General features: G+C 33.7%; 1 protein-coding gene across 7 annotated transcripts; it reads right to left on the reverse strand.

Annotated features, from left to right (window-relative positions):
- Positions 1 to 2,960: 2,960 nt before the first annotated feature.
- Positions 2,961 to 21,091, reverse strand: LOC107769466 (uncharacterized). 7 transcript variants are annotated; one of them, XR_012703699.1, is made up of 6 exons: positions 20,798 to 21,033; positions 15,351 to 15,727; positions 14,761 to 15,047; positions 11,348 to 14,388; positions 3,811 to 3,918; positions 2,961 to 3,677 (listed from the first exon to the last, which is right to left on the reverse strand). XR_012703699.1 is itself a non-coding variant. In XM_075240710.1 (5 exons), exons 2-5 carry the CDS (start codon positions 17,515 to 17,517, stop codon positions 16,044 to 16,046), a joined length of 1,212 nt encoding a protein of 403 aa, XP_075096811.1. In that variant the 5' UTR covers positions 17,518 to 17,596; positions 20,798 to 21,091; the 3' UTR covers positions 15,734 to 16,043. The 7 variants fall into 7 exon arrangements, 1 of the variants encoding a protein (XP_075096811.1); XR_012703702.1 differs by lacking the exon at positions 14,761 to 15,047 and having other exon boundaries at positions 20,798 to 21,036; XR_012703701.1 differs by having other exon boundaries at positions 11,348 to 15,015; positions 20,798 to 21,036.
- Between the last annotated feature and the right edge of the window lie 350 nt (positions 21,092 to 21,441).

Below are 21,441 nucleotides of genomic sequence, written 5' to 3' on the forward strand. Positions count from 1 at the left end.
AGATCATGGTGTTCTTTGGTTATTCAGAATTTGAAGTTACTCAAATTATAATTTTCTTATATTATTAAATTTTAAATTAATAATTTATATATATTCAATAAATTTATTAAGATAAATATAAAATTTGGTCCAAAATTAATAAATTCGGCCAAACGGATAATATATACACCACCACTGATATTTGTTACGGAGAAATTTCAAATGCTTCTTTCGGCTTATGCCTACTTTCCTTAAAAATCCTGACCAGCTTCGAGACCGCCATTTCATCCACCCTCCCCCCCCCCCCCCCGAGAAAAATCATTACTAGTACAATATAAAGGTACAAAAATGAAAAAAGAAAAAAGAGCGTGACAAAAAAGAAAAAAGAGCATGTCTCCCGTTTGACTATAAGATTTTGATTTTTTTTCTCATTTTTTTTTTTTGGAAATAATGTTTGTTAGTAGAATATGATCAGTTTTTGAAAAGATTGTTCAACTTTTCAAAAACTAGTTTAGGGTAGTTTTTGGGCAAAAAATATTTTTCATTCACAAAATTTTAATTTTTTTTCCAAATAAAATAAATGTTCAAATACAATTTCAACTCTAAAAAATTATTTTTCGATATAATTTTAAAAGCTTTTCTTTTCTAATTTCAATTAAATATATATTCAAACGCTAACCAAGAGTTCATAAGCATGTGAAATTGAATGAGGACATATAAGTATCACTTTTGGTACAACGTCTCCATCCTTCCTAAATTTATGTAATGCAACGGCAAAAGTTTTAATTTAATCATAAATATAGACATAATTTTTTTAAATAAAATTTATATATTTAAAAAGTAAGTAAAACATACTATAAATCACAGTGTTTAACAACTTAAAGTATTTGAAAAACATAAAAAACACTATAAGTTAAAAATTGAAGTAATATGATATAACAGAGGTACAACTATGCCATAGGCGACTGTTTGAATATTAAAATGCACTCTATTTAGTGGATTTAAGGTTGTGGAATTTCGGGACATATATACATCTAGTCAAGGGGCCAGCAGTAGGGTGGGTATCGGTCGGCTATGAATATTATCGATTTAACATATCGGTTATCGATTTAAAATTTGATAAATCGATAATCGAACCGATAAAATATCGGTTATCGGTTAATCGGTTATCAATCATTATCGGTTCGGTTATCGGTTTACCCGATAAGAAAACTCAATCTAGAGTTAAGCAAAAAAGAGAAGACAATTCACTGGAGTTAAGCAAAAAATAGATGAATTCACATATAGTATACTACCCATTTCTGCGTGATGTCCAGTGGCCACAATTGGAATAGTACTAATTCTTCAACAGTTGTCCAAATACATTAATAATAATAATACAAACTAGTAGCAATTTCACCTTAAAATTAACAAGTCCAAACATATAGTACTAACAATCCAAGATAAACTGGATGTTGTTTGTCAAATGCCTAACTAAAAAAAAAAAAAAACATAGAGCAAAACTTTGATCTGTGCATGGGCAATACTAACACAGAAATGAAAAACACCTAAAAGGCAAGAAAATGTTGTCCTGTTGTCAAAGCTCAAAGTACTGTACAAAAGAATAATGTTAAAAAATATAGCTGAAACTGACGAAGATTGTCGATTGAGAATTGATAAGTGCGAAGAGAAATTGGTAGTAGGTATAGGCTGAACAACGTGAGCTCACAAAATTAAGAAACAAAAATAAAAAAATAAAGAATCATTAACAGTCAAAAATACCAATATGAAGATGAATTTTGTTATAAAAATTAAAAGTCTAATTCATAAGACTAAAGACTTACGCTAAGAGTAACTAGTAAGGTCTATGAAGAATGAAGATGAAGCAACTGGACAGTGCGACTGAGAAAGAATAGGAGAGAATGAACTGAAGCCCTAGCATATGCATATACTTAAGGGTAATGTCGTAATTTTATTAATTCTTATTGGGTTATCGATTAACCCATTAACAAAATTGGAAAACCGAGGCCCAAACTCTTATTTGCTTAGAAAGAATAAAAGAATTCTTATTAATTCTTATTACGTACTTTTACTATTTTATGACTTGCGAGGATGATTAATTCGGGATTTGGAAGGGTTCGGGTTGAAATCGGAATACTTGGTTCCTCAAGGTTGGCTAAAAAGGCTAAGTTTGACTTCAGTCAATATTTTGAGCAAATGACCTTGGAATCAGAATTAGACGGTTCCAATAAGTTCGTATGATGATTTCAGACTTGGGCGTACGATCGGATCGGGTTTTGGATGCTCCGAGAGCGTTTTGGTGCCTAATAGTGAAAGTTAGTTCTTTGAAGGTTTTAGAAGTTCTTTAAATTTGGTTTAGAGAGGGTTTTGGTGATATCGAGGTCTAAATAGGATTCCGAGACCGGGAATAGTACCGTAATATTATTTAAGACTTGCACGCAAAATTTGGTTTCATTCTGAGTAAATTAAGTATGTTTCGGCGCATTGGGAGTAAATTGAAGAACTTGAAGTTCATAGTTTTCACTACAAAAAAACAGCATTTAACGACGACCCAAATCCGTCGCTAAGCAGGGTTAGCGATGGATTAGCATTTGTTGCTGATTTGCTCGTTGCTAAGCTCTTTGCGACTGGAAAATGAAATCCGTCGCAATATTAGCGACGTTCTCGCGACGAACACTGTCCTTTGCTACAATTTGCGACAGAATTTCCGTCGCTCTATTAGAAAATTCCGTCGCTAAATTCACAATGCATTTCGTCGTTGGCATACTTTTGCGACAGAAAGTCGGTCGCTAATCCGTTGCCAATATTTTGAGACTCATTTCAGCTTTTCATTTGGCGACCAAAATCTTCTGTTGCAATCTGTCGCGATGTTATTTATATATTTATTTTTGTTACAAAAAATATCCGTCGCAATCTGTCGCAACATTTTCCCCTTTTAGATCTTTTTTATCAAATATTTAAATTTTCTCTGCTCATGCACATTGTATTTAAATTATTTATCCTTAATAATAACTAAAATTCATACAAATTAACATACTTAAAGGTCCAAAATGATATCAAAATGCATATAGCTAATACAATTAAGTTCGAATTATCCGTAACACCAATAATAAAGTTCAAACCAAAAAGATGCGAATTATCCCTAACACCAACAATAAAGTTCAAAACAAAAAGCTTCCAAACCAAAAAGGTGCGAATTATTCCTAACACCAACAATAAAGTTCAAAACAAAAAGCTTCCAAATACGAGGCTTAGGGGTTAAGGTCATCATCTGAAACCGATGGATGAACCCCATGAACAGTAGTTGTAGGAGGAGCATGAACTGTTGGTACCACATCTGATGGACGGTCAGTAGAAGTCAGTGAGGATGACAGAATCATTTCACGCACCCGCTCAGTCAATACTAGAAGCATATGATCAGTTAGCACAGGAACCATGTGCTCTGTTAGTGCAGGAATCAAACGCATCACTAACACATCCAGGTTTGATGCTGATTGAGCACTCGAAGGTGGTATTAACGATGAAGCATCTGATCCAGAAGAGCCACGAAAATTCAGTCCATAGTAACATTTTGCTTGAGATCCAAGACCATATACTCTTCTCTTCTTTTTCCCTCCCGCGGCTTCGTAATACGCTCTCCATTGATCAATATCAAATTGAGTTTGTGTTTGTTCCTGTAATATTTTCTGATACCTTTCCTGTAAAAGAGGTGTAATAAGTAGTAAAATTAAAATAATTAAGTATGTCGAGCATTTAATTAAACAAAAGAGAGGATACTTTTCATACTCTTTTTATATTGTAGTAAATAAGATTATAAAATATTGGGCTTACATGCACGATTCGAGCTTTCTCATCAAGAAAAGATTTTCCATCATGCCCATGTGTATGGACGTACAAATGTAACTCACTTGATGTTGGGTCTCAACCCTTTTCAACAGCCTATACAAAAAAAAAATATTTTTAAAAGGATGAAAATATTACTATAGTAGAACCAGAAATTTTGTCACACGTCACTGTTAACTCCATCTACGAAAAATACACGTCAATGTACAAATACAAATTGAGTAAAGTAAGGTTCTTCAATCTCTTGAATAGGTTTAGAATACAGAAAACTACTGAATTTGAGGCATGTAGGATAAGCTAAAAGGAGAGTTCCCAAAGGCAACCTGGAAAATATTGTTATGCAATAATCAAGGAAGTCCCAAATGGATATTTATAATGTATTTTGATATCTAGAAAAGACTTTACAACAGAGACATGCTAAGACCCACTATGTGAAGACGTAAGGGAGTACCACTAACACATGTTCTTTTAATGCAACTATTCAACAAACATATAAAGGAAGTTGTTGGTATGGCAGGGCATCAATAGAAATGTAAAAGGATATAGAGATGAAATTGAATGGACCATATCACATGCAAATGAAAGGCGCTTGCAATCTGAGGTACACAGGTGAAGGATTGCATATAGGTGTTCGTAACACGCAGCAGAAGATAATAACAATCCTAGGCAGATCTTTTCATGTTTAAAATTTATTTACATGACAATAGATCGGATCTGCAACGTATCTGGTGAAGAAAGTCTCGTTTTAAATTCTTCGATAGTGCGAAGACTCTATGTGTATCCACACCGAGACTGATCCTTGCTATCAACTCTTTGACCAATGAAAACCGCGAACAAATTGAACGAAGAATATATTGTTGAAATTTTTCTCAAAAATCTCAACTCAAATTAGAAGAACAAGAAACACTTTTCTTGTAATTGTATTTTCTCTCTTGTCTTTGTATTGCACTCTCACTTTCACAAAGTGGGTTTTCTTCTCAAGGAAAAATTATTCGGTAAATTTCTCCATCACCCTTTATATAGCATCACCTACAAACCCTTTTCTTATTTGGTTTAGATAATGATTTACTTAGGGTAAACGTTTATTCCAAAAATAAACTTATCGAAAAATTAGAATCTCATCTCAATGGGAAGATGACGACACGTCCTTATGGACTTTCACGTGAATGCTGCTAGCGTCCAATTCCAAATTGGACTTTTGGTAAAATTACCAATCCCATTTCTTATGGGTTTGAAGTCAACTTTCACGTCAATCCAATTAAGAATTGGATTGATCAAATTAAATTTTTCATTAATATTATATATAAATATTTGTTATATATTTCAACCAAGAGATATAATTTAATTTTCTATTCCAAATAAAAATTCAATTTGTTCACAATATTAATTATATCCTCTGTGCTAGCAAAGAATATAATAATATTTTATTTGGACTAATAATTTATTTATTTGACTAATTAAATTCTATAATTTAATTATCAAATAACAAAATAATTAATCCTTTAGCAAAGATCAGAACACTCGTTAGTGTGGGACCCCATAGGTTCAATACTAAGTCGGTAGCAAATTGATCACATCAATATACTAATCAAGGATGACGTTTAGCAACACTCCTTAACGACCGGATAGAATGAAGTATAAAATTTACTCCCAAGAACCAGTAGAAGAATAATGTAGTAATTCCTTATGTCCTTATCGCTCTAGATCACCCTAGGATATGGTTCAACTGTCAAATCCTAATAGGCGACCAACTATGTGTTCATGTCAAATATAATCGACCATTGAATGACCTAAGAAACTCTTTTCTTCTTTCATTCAATTGCCCTGGCCAAGATTTTAATTTGGTCGTTTATAATTTATGATAACATGGAGCTTAAACTCATTACCAAGAGTTGACAGATTCCATCTTGATCAATCACTAATTCTACAAGTATTTAATCGCACCCAATATCCTTTCAACTATTGCCCTAGGGCCATAGGTGTCTAGTATCAAAGTACAATAAATAACTTGTCAATTACTATGACGATCTCAGGTCAAAGGAAACTCTTACATCACATTCTTCAAGAGAATATCCTATTGACAGTTTATGGTAATTCTAACCATTAGGAATTATCCAATGAGTCGGTTCGATGATCATATCTCTATATGCATCATCTATCTATGTAATTTAGTTAATGAGATCAACTAATCTTTATCCCATAAAGACGATCACATAAATATTGATCTAACCGGATTACTAATGTCCAAATTAATAATCTTGCGATCAAGAACAAATTTAGATTAAATTATAAGAAACTTTACTCTCATTATCATGATCTCCATCATAATGTTAAATCTCAAAATTTAATCAAGGACCTTATCAAATTAATCAAGCAATTAATAACAATGATAAAAGAATATCAAATGCCATACATATTTTATATCAAATAATGTTCACAAAAATATGTTGAAATCATCAAATATGATATTGGATCTAGGGCATATCTACTATATCCCTAACAATCTCCCACTTGCACTAGAGCCAATCGCTCTTGTACTTCATTCCCAATTTCCACTTGTGCTTGTCAAACTCTTTTGCGCCAAGAGCTTTAGTGAATGGGTTTGCGGCATTTTCTTTTCCATGAACCTTTTGAATCTCGACGTCTCCACATTCAATGATCTCTCTTATCAAGTGATATCTTCGCAGAATGTGTTTGGATTTTTGGTGTGATCTTGATTCTTTTGCTTGAGCAATGGCTCCAGTATTGTCACACAACAGTGGAACCGCACCTTCTATTGAAGGAACCACACCAAGTTCAGTTAAGAACTTTTTCATCCATACAGCTTCCTTAGCAGCTTCACTAGCTGCTATTTATTCTGCTTCAGTCACTGAATCAGCTACTGTAGCTTGTTTGGAACTTTTCCAACTCACTGCACCACTATTTAAGGTGAATACATAACCAGAAATAGATTTGCTATCATCTCTATCTAAAGATAAACTTGCATCAGTATAACCTTCAAGTTTCAACTCAGAATCTCCATAGATGAGGAATTGGTCTTTAGTCCTTCTTAAGTACTTAAGAATGGTCTTCACCACCTTCCAATGTTCCTCACCAGGATTTGCCTGATAGCGGCTAGTCACTCCAAGTGCATAAGCCACATCAGGACGTGTACATGTCATGATATACATGATAGCTCCTACTGCACTAGCATAAGGGATCCTACTCATGCATTCTCTCTCTTTAGGTGTTTTAGGACAATCCTCCCTACTGAGGTAATTCCAGTGCCTATCAGTAGATAGCCTCTTTTGGAATTATCCATATTATACCTCTTTAAGATGGTATCAATGTACAAGACTGGGAATGTCCAAGCAGTTTTCTAGATCTATCTCTATAGATCTTTATTCCTAATATATAAGCTGTTTCTCCCAAGTCTTTCATGGAGAACTGTTCAGATAGCCAAATCTTGGTAATTTGCAATGCTGGTATGTCATTCCCTATGAGCAATATATCATCAACATACAACACTAAGAATATAATTGTGCTCCCACTAACCCTTTTGTACACACAAGGTTCTTCTTCGCTTCTAACAAAATTGAACTTTTCAATTGACTTGTTAAAGCGATATTCCAACTTTGAGAAGCTTGCTTTAGTCCATAAATGGATCTTTGGAGCTTGCAAATTTTATTATGATCAGACGAAGAAGTGAAACCTTCAGGTTGTGTCATGTACCCATCCTCTTCTAGCTCACCATTAAGGAAAGTTGTTTTCACATCCATTTGCTATATTTCATAATCATAGTATGCTGCTATAGCAAGCAAAATCCGAATAGATTTGAGCATTTCCACGGGAGAGAAAATCTCGTCATAGTCGACTCCTTCTTTATGACGATATCCCTTGGGAACAAGACGGGCTTTGTAGGTCTCCACCTTTCCATCTGCTCCAATATTTTTCTTAAAAATCCATTTACAACCAATAGGTTTTATATCCTTTGAAGGTTCAACTAAAGTCCATAGTTTATTTTCCTTCATGGATTCCATTTCGGATTCCATGGCCTTTTACCACTTCTCATAATCAGAACTTTGTATAGCCTCTTCATAGTCTTAGGGTCGTCATCATTATGATCAATCTCATTTGATACATCATCTTGTGCCATTAAATTTAATCTAGTTGGTACATGACGTTCTCATGTAGACCTTCGAAGACGTATTTGTACAACCTGTTCACCTTGTGCTGGATTTGGTTGTTGTTCAATTTGGTTTGGAACTGGTTCATTAACCTGTTCTTGAACTTCATTTAGTTCTTGAACTTCAACCGTTGAAGATGGCAACTTTCTTGGCAACTTCAAAACATCCAATAAAGGTTCTTCAACTTGGATTTCATGATCTTTATATTGTGTTAATTCATTAGTTTCTTGATCTTCATCAAGTTCTATTTCTCCATTATAATTTCCTTCTAAAAGAAATTCCCTTTCCAAAAGGTTGCTCCTCTGGCCACAAACACTTTATGGTCAGAAGGATGATAAAAATAATATCCCATTGTTTCCTTGGGATACCCAATGAACCTACACTTATCAGATCTTAAGTCAAGTTTATCAGACTATAGTCTCTTAACATAAGCTGGACAACCCCAAACTTTAATATGTTTAAGGTTAGGCTTACATCATTTCCATATCTCATATGGTGTTACAGAGACTGACTTAGTGGGAACTTTATTAATTAAGTATGTTGCTGCTTCCAAAGCATATCCCCATAAATTTATTGGAAGATCAGTGAACCCCATCATAGATCTCACCATATCTAATAAGGTTCGATTTCTCCTTTCAGACACACCATTGTGTTGTGGTGTTCCTGGAGGTGTCCACTGTGAGAGAATCCCATTCCCTTTCAGATATTTGGTAAAATCTTCACTAAGATATTCTCCACCTCTATCAGACCTTAGTACTTTGATACTTTTACCAGTCTGCTTCTCAACTTCACTACGGAACCTTTTGAACATTTCAAAAGATTCAGACTTGTGTTTCATAAGATACACAAATCCATATCATGACATATCATCAGTGAAGGTGATGAAGTAAGAATATCCACCTCTAACTTGAATTTTCATGGGCCCACAAACATCTGTATGAATTAGTCCCAATAATTCAGAAGCTCTTTCTCCACTTCCAGTAAATGGAGATTTAGTCATTTTTCCTTTGAGACAAGATTCACAAGTTGGATATGATTCAAAATCATACTTGTCAAGGTACCCTTCCTTGTACAACTTGTTAATTCTTTTCTCTCAAATATGACCAAGCCTACAATGCCAAAGTATGTATGATTTACTTGATCATCTCTTTTCCTCTTAAGGCTTGAAACATGCATAATCGAATTAGCATTCACATTAGGTAAGACATAAACATCATGTTGGAGATAGCCATTCACATATAAATTATCACCATAATTAATAGAGCAAATACCATTGCCTATAATACTGCGAGAACCATGTTTGTCTAACATAGAAGATGACATTATGTTCCAAACAAATTTAGGAACATAATAACAATCATCCAACATAAGTACTTTGCCCGTAGGCATTATTAAAGAAATTGATCCTACAGCTACGGCCACAACTTTTGCACTATTTCTAACTTGTAGATTAACTTCTCTTTTCTTTAGCCTCCTACTTATCTTGAACCCTTGCAACATATTACAGATGTTATAACCACTGCCAGTATCTAATAACTACATTGAAGAATTAGTAGTAGCTAAAGAAACCTTAAAAATATTTTTCATTAATGTCTCACCTTGTTTCTTGTCCTTTAGAATTGCAAGATATTCCTTGTAGTTTCTCTTCCAATGCCTTTTCTTTTTATAGTGAAAACATTCAGCATCATATACTGACTGCAAGATCAAATCTTCAGAAAGCTCTTTACCAAGCTTGTACCCCAACTTCTCATGTTCTTCGGTAAGAACAATCATATGATTGACAAGGGGTCCAACTGGAGAGTTTTCAATATCCAACTGTGTATCAACCATCTTCTTAAGATATTCAATGATTGCAGTTGGATCCATATTCTGATGTTTCCTCTGGAGTTCAGAACTGATAGAAGCGAGAATGATGTGTCTAATAGCAAGGCATTCTTCCAAGTGTTTCTGATATACCTTGGTGCCTTGAACATCATTCTCTGGTGGGACTATCTTTGTAGACTTATCGATCACATCAATGAGCCTTTCATGCATGAGAACAATTCTCAAATTTCTATATCAGTCATCAAAGTTTGGTCCTACCAAGTTGTTGGTCTCAAGTATTTCACGCAGTGATATAATAAACATATTGAGAAATCGAAAATATAGAAAAAAAAGGCAATGATATAATAATATATTTGCATATATCATGAAGGCAATGATATAAGAACATATTTGCATATATCATGAAGACATGGACTTTTATCTAAATGATATTTTCACTAATTATTTTAAACTATTTACCCTCATTATAGTTTACGAAATCTTTATTTGTGTTAGTGGAGTAAAGAAATCATTTAACAATATGTATGAGCCCCTTGGAAGTCAAGTCGTTTCTCACATATATTTTAAAGGTAGGTACTCTTACCAATTGTATCCCCATATAATTTTCTTAAATAACTCTATGTCAAATAGTCCCTTGGTAGTCAGGTCGATCCTATTGGAATAGTTGAGTTCAACCATCATGATAGCAATGAACTTATTAAATTTTATACTCCCCCGGGTGGTCCAGGCATCTAGTGTAAAATTGAATAATTCTTTCAATCCATACATCTAATGCAATAAATAATTTTAACATATTCTCGAACTATAAGTCTCCTAGTAGTCAGACCGCTCCTTATAAACAAGAAATAAGTAAAATTATTTACCTTGATGGATAGCTCTAAAATAAAATATCTTATATTTTATTATTTAAGAACTCAAATTTTAGCAAGAGGGTATTGCTACTAAAACAACTTTTAATAACATAAAGATCAAATCTTTTATAGCACATGAATTAAATTCAAGTTGTCTACATGCTTAGTCCTAAATTAATTTACATCACATGTAATAAATAATTTAAAATAAAGAATAAATATGAGACAAATAAACATAATTCAACATACTATTAACATACATATCCTATATAGTGTAAAAGTTGAGGATGAAACTTTATGTATCACATATAAATAAATTCATACCGCAATAACTTTATGGTTCATAACAGTAACAAAAAAAATTCAAAAGTGTTTTCAATTCATCATATGCAATTGAGGCTTCAGTAATATTTTTGACATATTTTAATTCTTAATAAAAATAATACCAGGTGGTAAACTTTCAAACAATTTAAAAATTGAGAAGTATTATGGTTTGAACTCTTCAAATATAATCTTAAAAATATTTCGTAAATTTTTTTTAGACACAATAAACCACGGCTCTGATACCACTGAAGGATTGCATATAGGTGTTCGTAACACACAGGGACGACAATAACAATTCTAGGCAGATCTTTTCGTGTTTAAAATTTATTTACATGTCAATAGATCAGATCTAAGACGTACCTGGTGAAGAAAGTCTCGTTTTAAATTTTTCGCGAAGACTCTATGCGTATCCACACCGAGACTGATCCTTGCTATCAACTCTTTGACCAATGAAACCCGCGAACAAATTGAACGAAGAATATTGTGTTGAAATTTTTCTCAAAAATCTCAACTCAAATTAGAAGAACAAGAAACACTTTTCTTGTGATTCTATTTTCTCTCTTGGCTTTGTATTGCACTCTCACTTTCAATAAGTGGGTTTTCTTCTCAAGGAAAAATTATTCGGCAAATTTTCTCCATCACCCTTTATATAGCATCACCTACAAACTCTTTCTTATCTGGTTGAGATAATGATTTACTTAGGATAAACGTTTATTCCAAAAATAAACTTATCGAAAAATTAGAATCCCATCTCAATGGGAAGATGCCAACACGTCCTTACGGACTTTCACGTGAATGCTGCTAGCGTCCAATTCCAAATTGGACTTTTGGTAAAATTACCAATCCCATTTCTTATGGGTTTGAAGTCAACTTTCACGTCAATCCAATTAAGAATTGGATTGATCAAATTAAATTTTTCATTAATATTATATATAAATATTTGTTATATATATCAACCAAGAGATATAATTTAATTTTCTATTCCAAATAGAAAACTTCAATTTGTTCACAATATTAATTATATCTTCTGTGCTAGCAAAGAATATAATAATATTTCATTTTGACTAATAATTTATTTATTTAACTAATTAAATTCTATAATTTAATTATCAAATAACAAAATAATTAATCCTTTAGCAAAGATCAGAACACTCGTTAGTGTGCGACCCCATAGGTTAAATACTAAGCCGGTAGCAAATTGATCACATCAATATACTAACCAAGGGTGGTGTCTAGCAACACTCCTTAACGACCGGATAAAATGAAGTATACAATTTACTCTCAAGAACCAGTAGAAGAATAATGTAGTAATTCCTTCGGTCCTTATAGCTCTGGATCACCCTAGGATATAGTTCAACTGTCAAATCCTAATAGGCGACCAACTATGTGTTCATGTTAAATATAATCGACCGCTGAATGACCTAAGAAACTCTTTTCTTCTTTCATTCAATTGCCCTGGCCAAGGTCTTAATTTAGTCGTTTATAATTTATGACAACATGGAGCTTAAACTCATTGCCAAGAGTTGACAGATTTCATCTCGATAAATCACTAATTCTACAAGTATTTAATCGCACCCAATATCCTTTCAACTATTGCCCTAGGGCCATAGGTGTCTAGTATCAAAGTACAATAAATAACTTGTCAATTACTATGACGATCTCAGGTCAAAGGAAACTCTTACATCACATTCTTCAAGAGAATATCCTATTGACAGTTTATGGTAATTCTAACCATTAGGAATTATCCAATGAGTCGGTTCAATGATCATATCTCTATATGCATCATCTATCTATGTAATTTAGTTAATGAGATCAACTAATCTTTATCCCATAAAGACGATCACATAAATATTGATCTAACCGGATTACTAATGTCCAAATTAATAATCCTGCGATCAAGAACAAATTTAGATTAAATTATAAGAAACTTTACTCTCATTATCATGATCTCCATCACAATGTTAAATCTCAAAATTTAATCAAGGATCTTATCAAATTAATCAAGCAATTAATAACAATGATAAAAGAATATCAAATGCCATACATATTTTATATCAAATAACGTTCACAAAAATATGTTCAAATCATCAAGTATGATATTGGATCTAGGGCATATCTACTATATCCCTAACAACAGGTCGATACTTGCTAGAACTATCTACCACATATGGCAGGAAAAGAACTGTAGAGTGTTTTAGCAGACTAAAAGGGTATTGAAGATGTACTAGACTGATCGTGCAAGAGGTACATTGTAGACTGCTGAATATACAGATTCAATTGCCTACACTAAAGAATGACATTTTGACACCAAAAGCAGACACCCGACACAATACTTCAAATGATTCAACACCGTAGATATACTTCAAATGGAGAACTCACTGACCCCAACTTCTAAATTTATTTCTTTGTCATCAATTCTTCTTGTATAACAAATTAACTATATCTTCATTTTGCCTGCGCTATTATATTGTATCAGCAGAAATGGCAACTTGTGCAAACACTATATATGGGAATATTAGAGTTTGTTGTAACCAGAAAAGAGTTTAAATTTTATACCTTAATGTTGTAAGAAAATATTATTTACAACACCTATTTTTATTGCTTACCCCGGACTCCATATGTACTACGAATATCTGATTGAGATCATTAAAGAGAATGCACAACAACAAATTAAAAGCTTTAGAACAGCATTTGAGTCATTTCACCCGCACAGTAAAGGGGTAATGACGAACATACAGTTTTTTTAGAAAAATGCAGAGAAGTCGCTAACACTGCTCTGCTACATTAAACTAACAATCTTCTCATAAAAAGATAAGTATTGGAAAGCACTTATCAAGAACTTGAACAATGTCCAAACAATACAGACAATTACTTATGAGTATAGCCAGCAATCATAGTGTTCCAAGAAACTAAATCTTTGTTTGGCATTGCTTTAAAGATCATTTCAGCTGAACTCATATCATGAGCCTCAACATATCCATTAAGAATAACATTATAAGCAGTAATATCCTTAGGCATATGATTAAAAATTACACTAGCTTTTTCTAGTTCACTTTTTTGTATAAAACCAACAAGAAGTGAAGTCCATGTCACCACTGTCTTCATTTCCATCCTATTGAACAGTTTGTCAGCTGATTCCATATCTCCAAACTTAGCATACATATCAATCAAACCATTTCCAAGATTATCGCTAATGTGTATCCCTTTCTTTATTACATACAAATGAATCAACTTCCCTATACCAAAATCACCCGTTTTCAAGCACGACGAGACAAGTCCAAGAAATTTAACCGAGTTAGGCTCAACTCCGTATCGACACATCTCATTGATTACACCAAGAACCTCATAAACACAACCATTTTGACCAAGATCATCAATGATCACATTCCAAGAAACAATATCTGGTTCAGGAATTTTATCAAACAGAATCATGATCTCATTAGACAAACCAAAACTAGCATACATATGTAAAAATGAATTTACAATATGAAGGTTCAACATATGTCCAAATTTAATTACTGAACAATGTAAGGCTTCACCAAAAAGTACTCTTTAGTACTAGACAAAGCTTTAATCACAAAAGGAAATGTATAATTATTAGGAACAAAACCATAATGCAATATTTTAACATAAAAACTCACTGCTTTACTTGGATTAAAACTAGAAGCATAACCCCTAATGAAAGCTAAGGTTACTATAAGCAATTCTTAACACCAACAAGAAGAAATTTTAAGTTCAGAGTTGCAATAAAGCTAAGGTTGCGATATACTTACAAGTCTCTTGCGATACTCCCCAATGGAGACAGAGCCTCCTGTGTGAGTCCCGGTGGAGACTCCACCCCTACCGCCACAACGATTATTTGCATTTATTTCTGACTTTTTAACACACTTGGGATCTTTCCAAAGTTGATCCCAACTTTCCCAAACTTCTACTGGAACGCCTCTTGGCCTAATTTTTTAGTTTCCATTTTGGAAATGAAATCTTTGTACCTTATTGATGGCTTATTCTCCCATTGGCTCCTCACTGCACTATCAATGGAAGAGTCCTAATAGAATTTCTTCTGAAATAATTTTATAAAGTAATAACATTAATATCTTATTTATAATAGTTAATACACTTCCTAATTTCATTATATAATGAGAAGTTATACCTTGAATTCTCCCTAGTAAAAGTTTTTTTATCTCGTTAGAGACACTTTTCCAATTGATTCCATTGGGATTAAGTTCTTGCTTGAAAGATTTAAATATTTTTGTCGAGCATAATCCACTAGGTTCTAATATGAAAAAATTTGAAGACAATAGTTGAAGGGGTATCATAAATCAAAATTTCTATATAAAAAATAATAGTAAAAACATGGACTAACCCTGTAGGAGCAAGAGTAACAAGTGTCCGCTGCCCGCAACTACTCGTGCACTCACCTTCGCCAATTGTGTTGCTTTGAGTAGATATTCCCTCACCTATTGGGTTACTCTGATCAGGTGTATTAGGAGATGATTCAGAATGGATAGTTGGGGTACTACTATGACCTGATGTTTGAACGGGTGTCGTACTGCTAGGAGCTAAAGTTTGTACTTGATTTATATGATTCTGCCCAACTAAAGAACTCGTACCACCTTGTTGAGGACTAATTATAGGAATGGGAGCAGAAGGCATATTTGCACGAATAGCAGGATTACCCCTACCCCTAACTGAGACTTGCCTCCACGAGTTATGCTATCTCTGCTCTCCTTCGAGTCATATCTACAAAAAAAATTACATGTAAGCGAATTAGAGTCATAAATTGGTATAAGTCAAGAATTAAGTCCCTACAAACAGAAAACATTGGTATAAGTCAAGAATTGGGCCAAAATTACTGCTAGATTTTTCAATTTTATAGTAAGTGATAAATTTAGGGAAATGAGTGAGAAGTTAGACATCAAAGAAAAGCAATAAATATAGATATATTCTTGTAGATAACATTCAACTTAGATTACAACAAACAAAACATATAGCATTCAGCTTAGATTACAACAAACAAAACACAGTAAGGTACATCAACATATTTTTAATTAACACATTAGTCACTATCTATTTCTTCTACGAAATCTTTCTTATCATCCTCTGTATCTTCCGTTTCATACTCTTCTTCTTCTTCTTCTTCTTCTTCTTCTTCTTCTTCTTCTTCTTCTTCTTCTTCAGTTTCATGTTGATCTAGCAATAATTCATCATCAACGTGCTCATCCATTTCAATTAAATCCCCATTTGGATCATGTAAGAGTATATTTTCATCAACGACAATGTTCATATCTATCACATAATCTTCAACTTCTTCAACTTGGAAGGGGAGATTCGCATCTGAAATTGCCATCACTTCCTCATTGGGTAATTCAACAACATGCCGAGGTTTAACTTTCAATACAGCTAACCAATCCTCCTTGTCCTTTCTCTTGCTAGGATAAGGAACATAACACACTTGAGTTGCTTGCATCGCAAGAATAAAAGGTTCATATTTTTTATATCGACGGCGATGGTTAACATCCACCAATTTGTATTGATTATGCTTTTTAACACCAACATTCATCGTTGGGTCAAACCATTCACACTTGAATAATATAGTATTCTTTAAAGGTTCTTCATGGTATTCTACTTGTATAATCTCTTGTATCCGACCATAGTAGTCACCAACATTTGGATCCGATATACAAACTCTATTGTTCATTGTTGATCTTGCGCTACCATGACTTTCTATGTGAAATTTATATCCATTAACAAAATACACTGAATGACATATTGCGCTTGTTAATGGTCCATGAGCAAGGCTACGCAAGAATGCATTATCAATATGGTTGCTTCGGACCTATTTAAAAAATTGTGAGACTTAGTTAAATTTAACAAGTCAATTTATGTACATTATTGTATAAAAGTAAATTATTGTTGGAGGCTTACATATTGCTTGAACCATATAGAGAAATATGTTTCAAGATTCTCATCTATTTGATCCTGAGATAGATTTAGATATTTTTCTTGTAAACGTTCCACGTACATACTTCATTGCAACAAAATAAGTTAAAATTAGTGCTTGTGATATATGAATATTTGTTATATTAAGCAAGTATAACTTTCAAATGTTACCTTACAAATGGCTCAACCTCTTTACAATTTAGTAGAATGTAAGTTTGGGCAGCCTTGATTTCTTCCAAGGATAAAATCCTCTTTTTTGCTTCTCCCAATAGTCGACCTGGATGTGTAAATATTAATAAATGTCCTTTATGATCTTTCATAACACCACCCTCATCATTCCGGTCCACATTATGATTACGTGTAATGACACGAGGTTCAAAATAATGAGAAAATAATTGTGTTGACTCTGTCATCAAGTATGCTTCACAAATAGATCCCTCAACCCTAGCTTTATTCCCAATCATTTTTTTCAAAGTTCCAAGGTACCTAAATAGATAAATGAATGGACCGTTAAATTAAAAAGTCATGTGTAGAATATTTGTCACTATTATGACATAGAAGTTTTAAATTTACCTCTCAAAAGGATACATCCATCGATATTGTACAGGTCCAGCAATTCTTGCTTCATATGGTGTGCATGGGCAAATGTTCCATTGAGTTAAAGAACCCCTGTGGAAATATACGTTCCAACTTACACATAATCTCTCCATGTCAGCCACTCGTAGAGTGGTCAAAGTAAGATCTTTAAAAAATAAGCTCAATTCTATAAGTGTCTGCCACACATTACTAGAAAGTAGTTCACGAAAGGCAATAGGCATTAATCGTTGCATGAACTCGTGGCAATCATGACTTTTCATGCCAAATAACCTAGACTTGTTTGTCTCTAGACATCGACCCAAATTTGAAACATACCCATCTGGAAACTTAAAACTTTTTACCCAATCGAATAAGATATCTTTTGCTTCATTGTCTATTGTACATGCAGCTTTGGGATATTTTCCACTAGCATCCTTTGCCAACTGAGGTCTATCGCAATAGGTTAGCATATCCAGACATGCTTTGGGATTGTCTTTGGTTTTGTCTTTAACATTAAGAACTGTGTTAAATACATTATCAAAGATATTTTTTTCAATATGCATGACATCAAGATTATGCCAAATCTTGTTAGAACTCCAATAAGGCAAATCCCAAAAGATGCTTCGCTTTTTCCATCCACAAGATTTACATATTCTCGAATTAACTACTTGTGCATCTTCCTCTATTACTTTTCTTAGCCCTAACTCACTAATTTGGTTCAAAATTTCCTCTCCCGTTCTAAGTGCTGATGGTAGTCTTTTGACAGTATGACCTTTAAGAAAGTTTTTACGATCTTTCCTAAATGGATGATGTTGGTCAAGGAACATTCTATGACTATCAAACCAAGTTGTTTTCCCACCATGACGTAATCTAAAAGATTGTGCGTCCTCCATACAATAAGGACATGCTAACTTTCCAGCAGTACTCCATCCTGATAACATATAATATGCTAGAAAGTCACTGATTGTCCACATCAAAGCCACCCTTAATTGAAAGTTTTGCTTTTTTGAGATGTCAAATGCTTCCACACCTTCCTCCCATAACAAGGTCAATTCTTTTATTAGAGGTTATAGAAAAACATCAATTTTTTGTTTAGAATTGGTTGGCCCTGGAATAATGACAGTTAAGAACATGTACACCTCTTTCATACACATCCAAGGAGGTAAGTTGTATGGAGTGACAATCACCGGCCACGAAGAGTATTTTCTTCCTAATTGACCAAATGGTTGGAAACCATTAGTACATAAACCCAGCCTCACATTCCTTGGTTCAGCAGCAAAAAATGAATGATTTTCATTGAAGTGCTTCCAAGCCTCAGAGTCTGATGGATGACGCATTACCCCCTCCTCTTGTATATGCTTATGATGCCATCTCATGCCATTGGCTGTAGCATGAGATGCATATAATCTTCGTAATCTAGGAATCAAAGGAAAACAATACATTCTTTTATAAGGGACTAATTTCCTCTTACGATAACCAACACGACGTTTAAACCTCTCGTAGCCACAAAACTTGCAAGATGTGAGGTCTTCATCGTCACCCCAATACAGCAGACATCCTGAATTACAACAATCAATCTTTTCAACCGGCAAACCCAAGCTACGCACTAGCTTCTTGGTTTGATAATAACTTTCAAGCATTATGTTATCTTCAGGTAAAGCCTCTTTCATCAATTGCATCATTTGGTCATATCCCCTCTATGATAAAGTGTTCTCCATTTTAATGTTTAATATCCTAGAAACTACTATGAGTTGAGAGCGGGAAGAACCAGGATACAATTCTATATCAACGGCCTTTAGCAAATCATAGAACCTTTGAGACTCAGGATTAGGCTCCTCCTCCATTGAATGATTAGCCTCGTCCTCCATTGAAGGCTCAAAATGATGAGGCGACTCAAATTTAGTATTACTATAATATTGCCAACTAGAACCCTACCCAAAGTTGGGTCCAGCTGCATCTAAAACCATTTGTCGGTATGGATTATCATATCTTAATGCATGTTGAACACCACCATGTAGATCACTGTTAGAAGACTTCACGCCAGTCACATCTTTTCCCCTTGATAGTTCCAAAAAGAATAGTTTTCAACAAATCTAAACTTAAAAAGGTGCAATCTAACTGTTTCAACATCCATGTATATAATGTTGCAACATTTTTTACATGGACATCGAATATTCTCACCACTCATGCGATTTCGCTGAGAACGTGCAAACAGGAGAAAGCTATCCACGCCAGTTACAAAATTAGAATTAATACCCCCTCGGCCATCCAACCTCTCGTACATCCAAGCATGCTCTAAATTATCCATACTCCTATTTAATATAGAAACAAAACAGGATAATCAAACTTCTTTTTTCTACGAGTAAGATAATAAGAAAAGAAATCGGGTGTCAACAAGCAATTCCTACACAACTCGACATAATAGAGGAACAAAGTAATAAAATGGAACAGAAGCACAAATAAAGGGAGTAAGAACGGGTTATGACAAAAAATATTAAGATGGAGCAACAAGTCAACTAAATCTACATTCACTGCTGTCAGTTCAAGTCTAAGCTAAATTAGCATTTCTCAAGAATAAGTCCAACATCTGGCAGCATGTAGCCCATGAGAGCTCATATAAACTAGGAGATTCTATATCATATTTCTAACATTGTAAAATGATACGCCATTTCATATACTAGAAATTGCCCCAGTAATATTCCGGATTATTCAAATCCCATTAAGAAACTGTACATGTCGGGAAAAAAATTAAGAAGCTTTGATGATAATGTTAATAAATGGTAAATTATAGTATACATTTTTTGGAGCCACATTTTTTTATTTAAATTCTTGCGAAAATCTAGTAGCAAGAGAAAGAAGAAAAAGACAGAGACATGAACTATATAACTGATAGAATAATAAATTGTTCCTTCCATTAGCTAGGGGGAAAGTATTGAATATTATCAAGGAAAGATGCCATAATTTTTCCCCTTGGGAACATAAATTTGAAGACCATAACCTCTAGTCAGCATAGAAGCGCGTCAGATGCGGGACATTAGCACTAAAGTTTAAAGAACAAACACTTAGGTTCTGGATCTAGAAGATTGACATCAACTAGGTGTTCAATCCAGCTTGAACCCAAAGCATCATCATCGTTAATTTTAGTACTTTTAGTGCTCACAGTAGTGCTCCAACAAATTACAAGTCTTTAACCCCCCAAAAATGTTAATTCAACACTTTCCAGTAAATAGAGAGTACCCAAATACAGAACATGGTCTTGCTAATTGTAAAATAGATCTGTTACCATCTACAAACCTTAGATTCACGTTGGCTACTGATTTTTTCTCTTGTTCTTTCCCTCAAGGTATGTCTTCTACTGATTTTGCTCCCAGCCGCCTAATTTTGCTCCCAGTGCGTTTCTACTCTGTTAGAAGAAAGACTGATGTTTAACTTATTTGTGCCCTAGGGTAAATAATTAAGTGGTATTCAGCGACAGATTTAGCTACGCCTCAATTTCCGTTGCTAAAAATAATATTATTTTTCATTGAAGAGTACATTATTGACGGAAATTTCCGTAGCAAGGTGGTTTAAAAAATTTTGATAAAGAAATTAAGGCTAGTGATGGATTTTTGGTTGCTAATTATGTCGCTGTAGTTAAATAAATTTTGTCGCTCCGTTTTTGTAGCTAAATCCATAGGTAATTTGAGGACGCCAATATTTAGCGCCAACAATTAGCGACAAATTTTTGATTTCGTCGCTATATTATATACTAAGTACTTTTTGGCTTTTTTTTGCAATGAAACTATTATTCCGTAGTCAATCCGTTGCTAAAATATGTCGTTAAATGTTGTTTTTTTTTGTAGTGTTTGATTCAATTCGTTTGGGGTGTGATTCTTAGTTTTAGCATTTTTTGGTGCGTTCCGAGATTTCGAGTGAGTCACTTTTATGATTTCAAACTT

The sequence above is a fragment of the Nicotiana tabacum genome, chromosome 20 (genome assembly GCF_000715075.1).
Source record: "Nicotiana tabacum cultivar K326 chromosome 20, ASM71507v2, whole genome shotgun sequence".
Classification (NCBI taxonomy): domain Eukaryota; kingdom Viridiplantae; phylum Streptophyta; class Magnoliopsida; order Solanales; family Solanaceae; genus Nicotiana; species Nicotiana tabacum.

Bases quoted from the DNA above. Each gene is read 5' to 3' on its own strand.
- LOC107769466 (XM_075240710.1), bottom strand. The intron at 17,013-17,098 runs GTAACATTTGAA...GTTGCAATGAAG, and splicing joins GAGGTTGAGCCATTTGTAAG to TATGTACGTGGAACGTTTAC. The intron at 16,824-16,912 runs GTAAGCCTCCAA...TTTTTTAAATAG, and splicing joins CTATATGGTTCAAGCAATAT to GTCCGAAGCAACCATATTGA.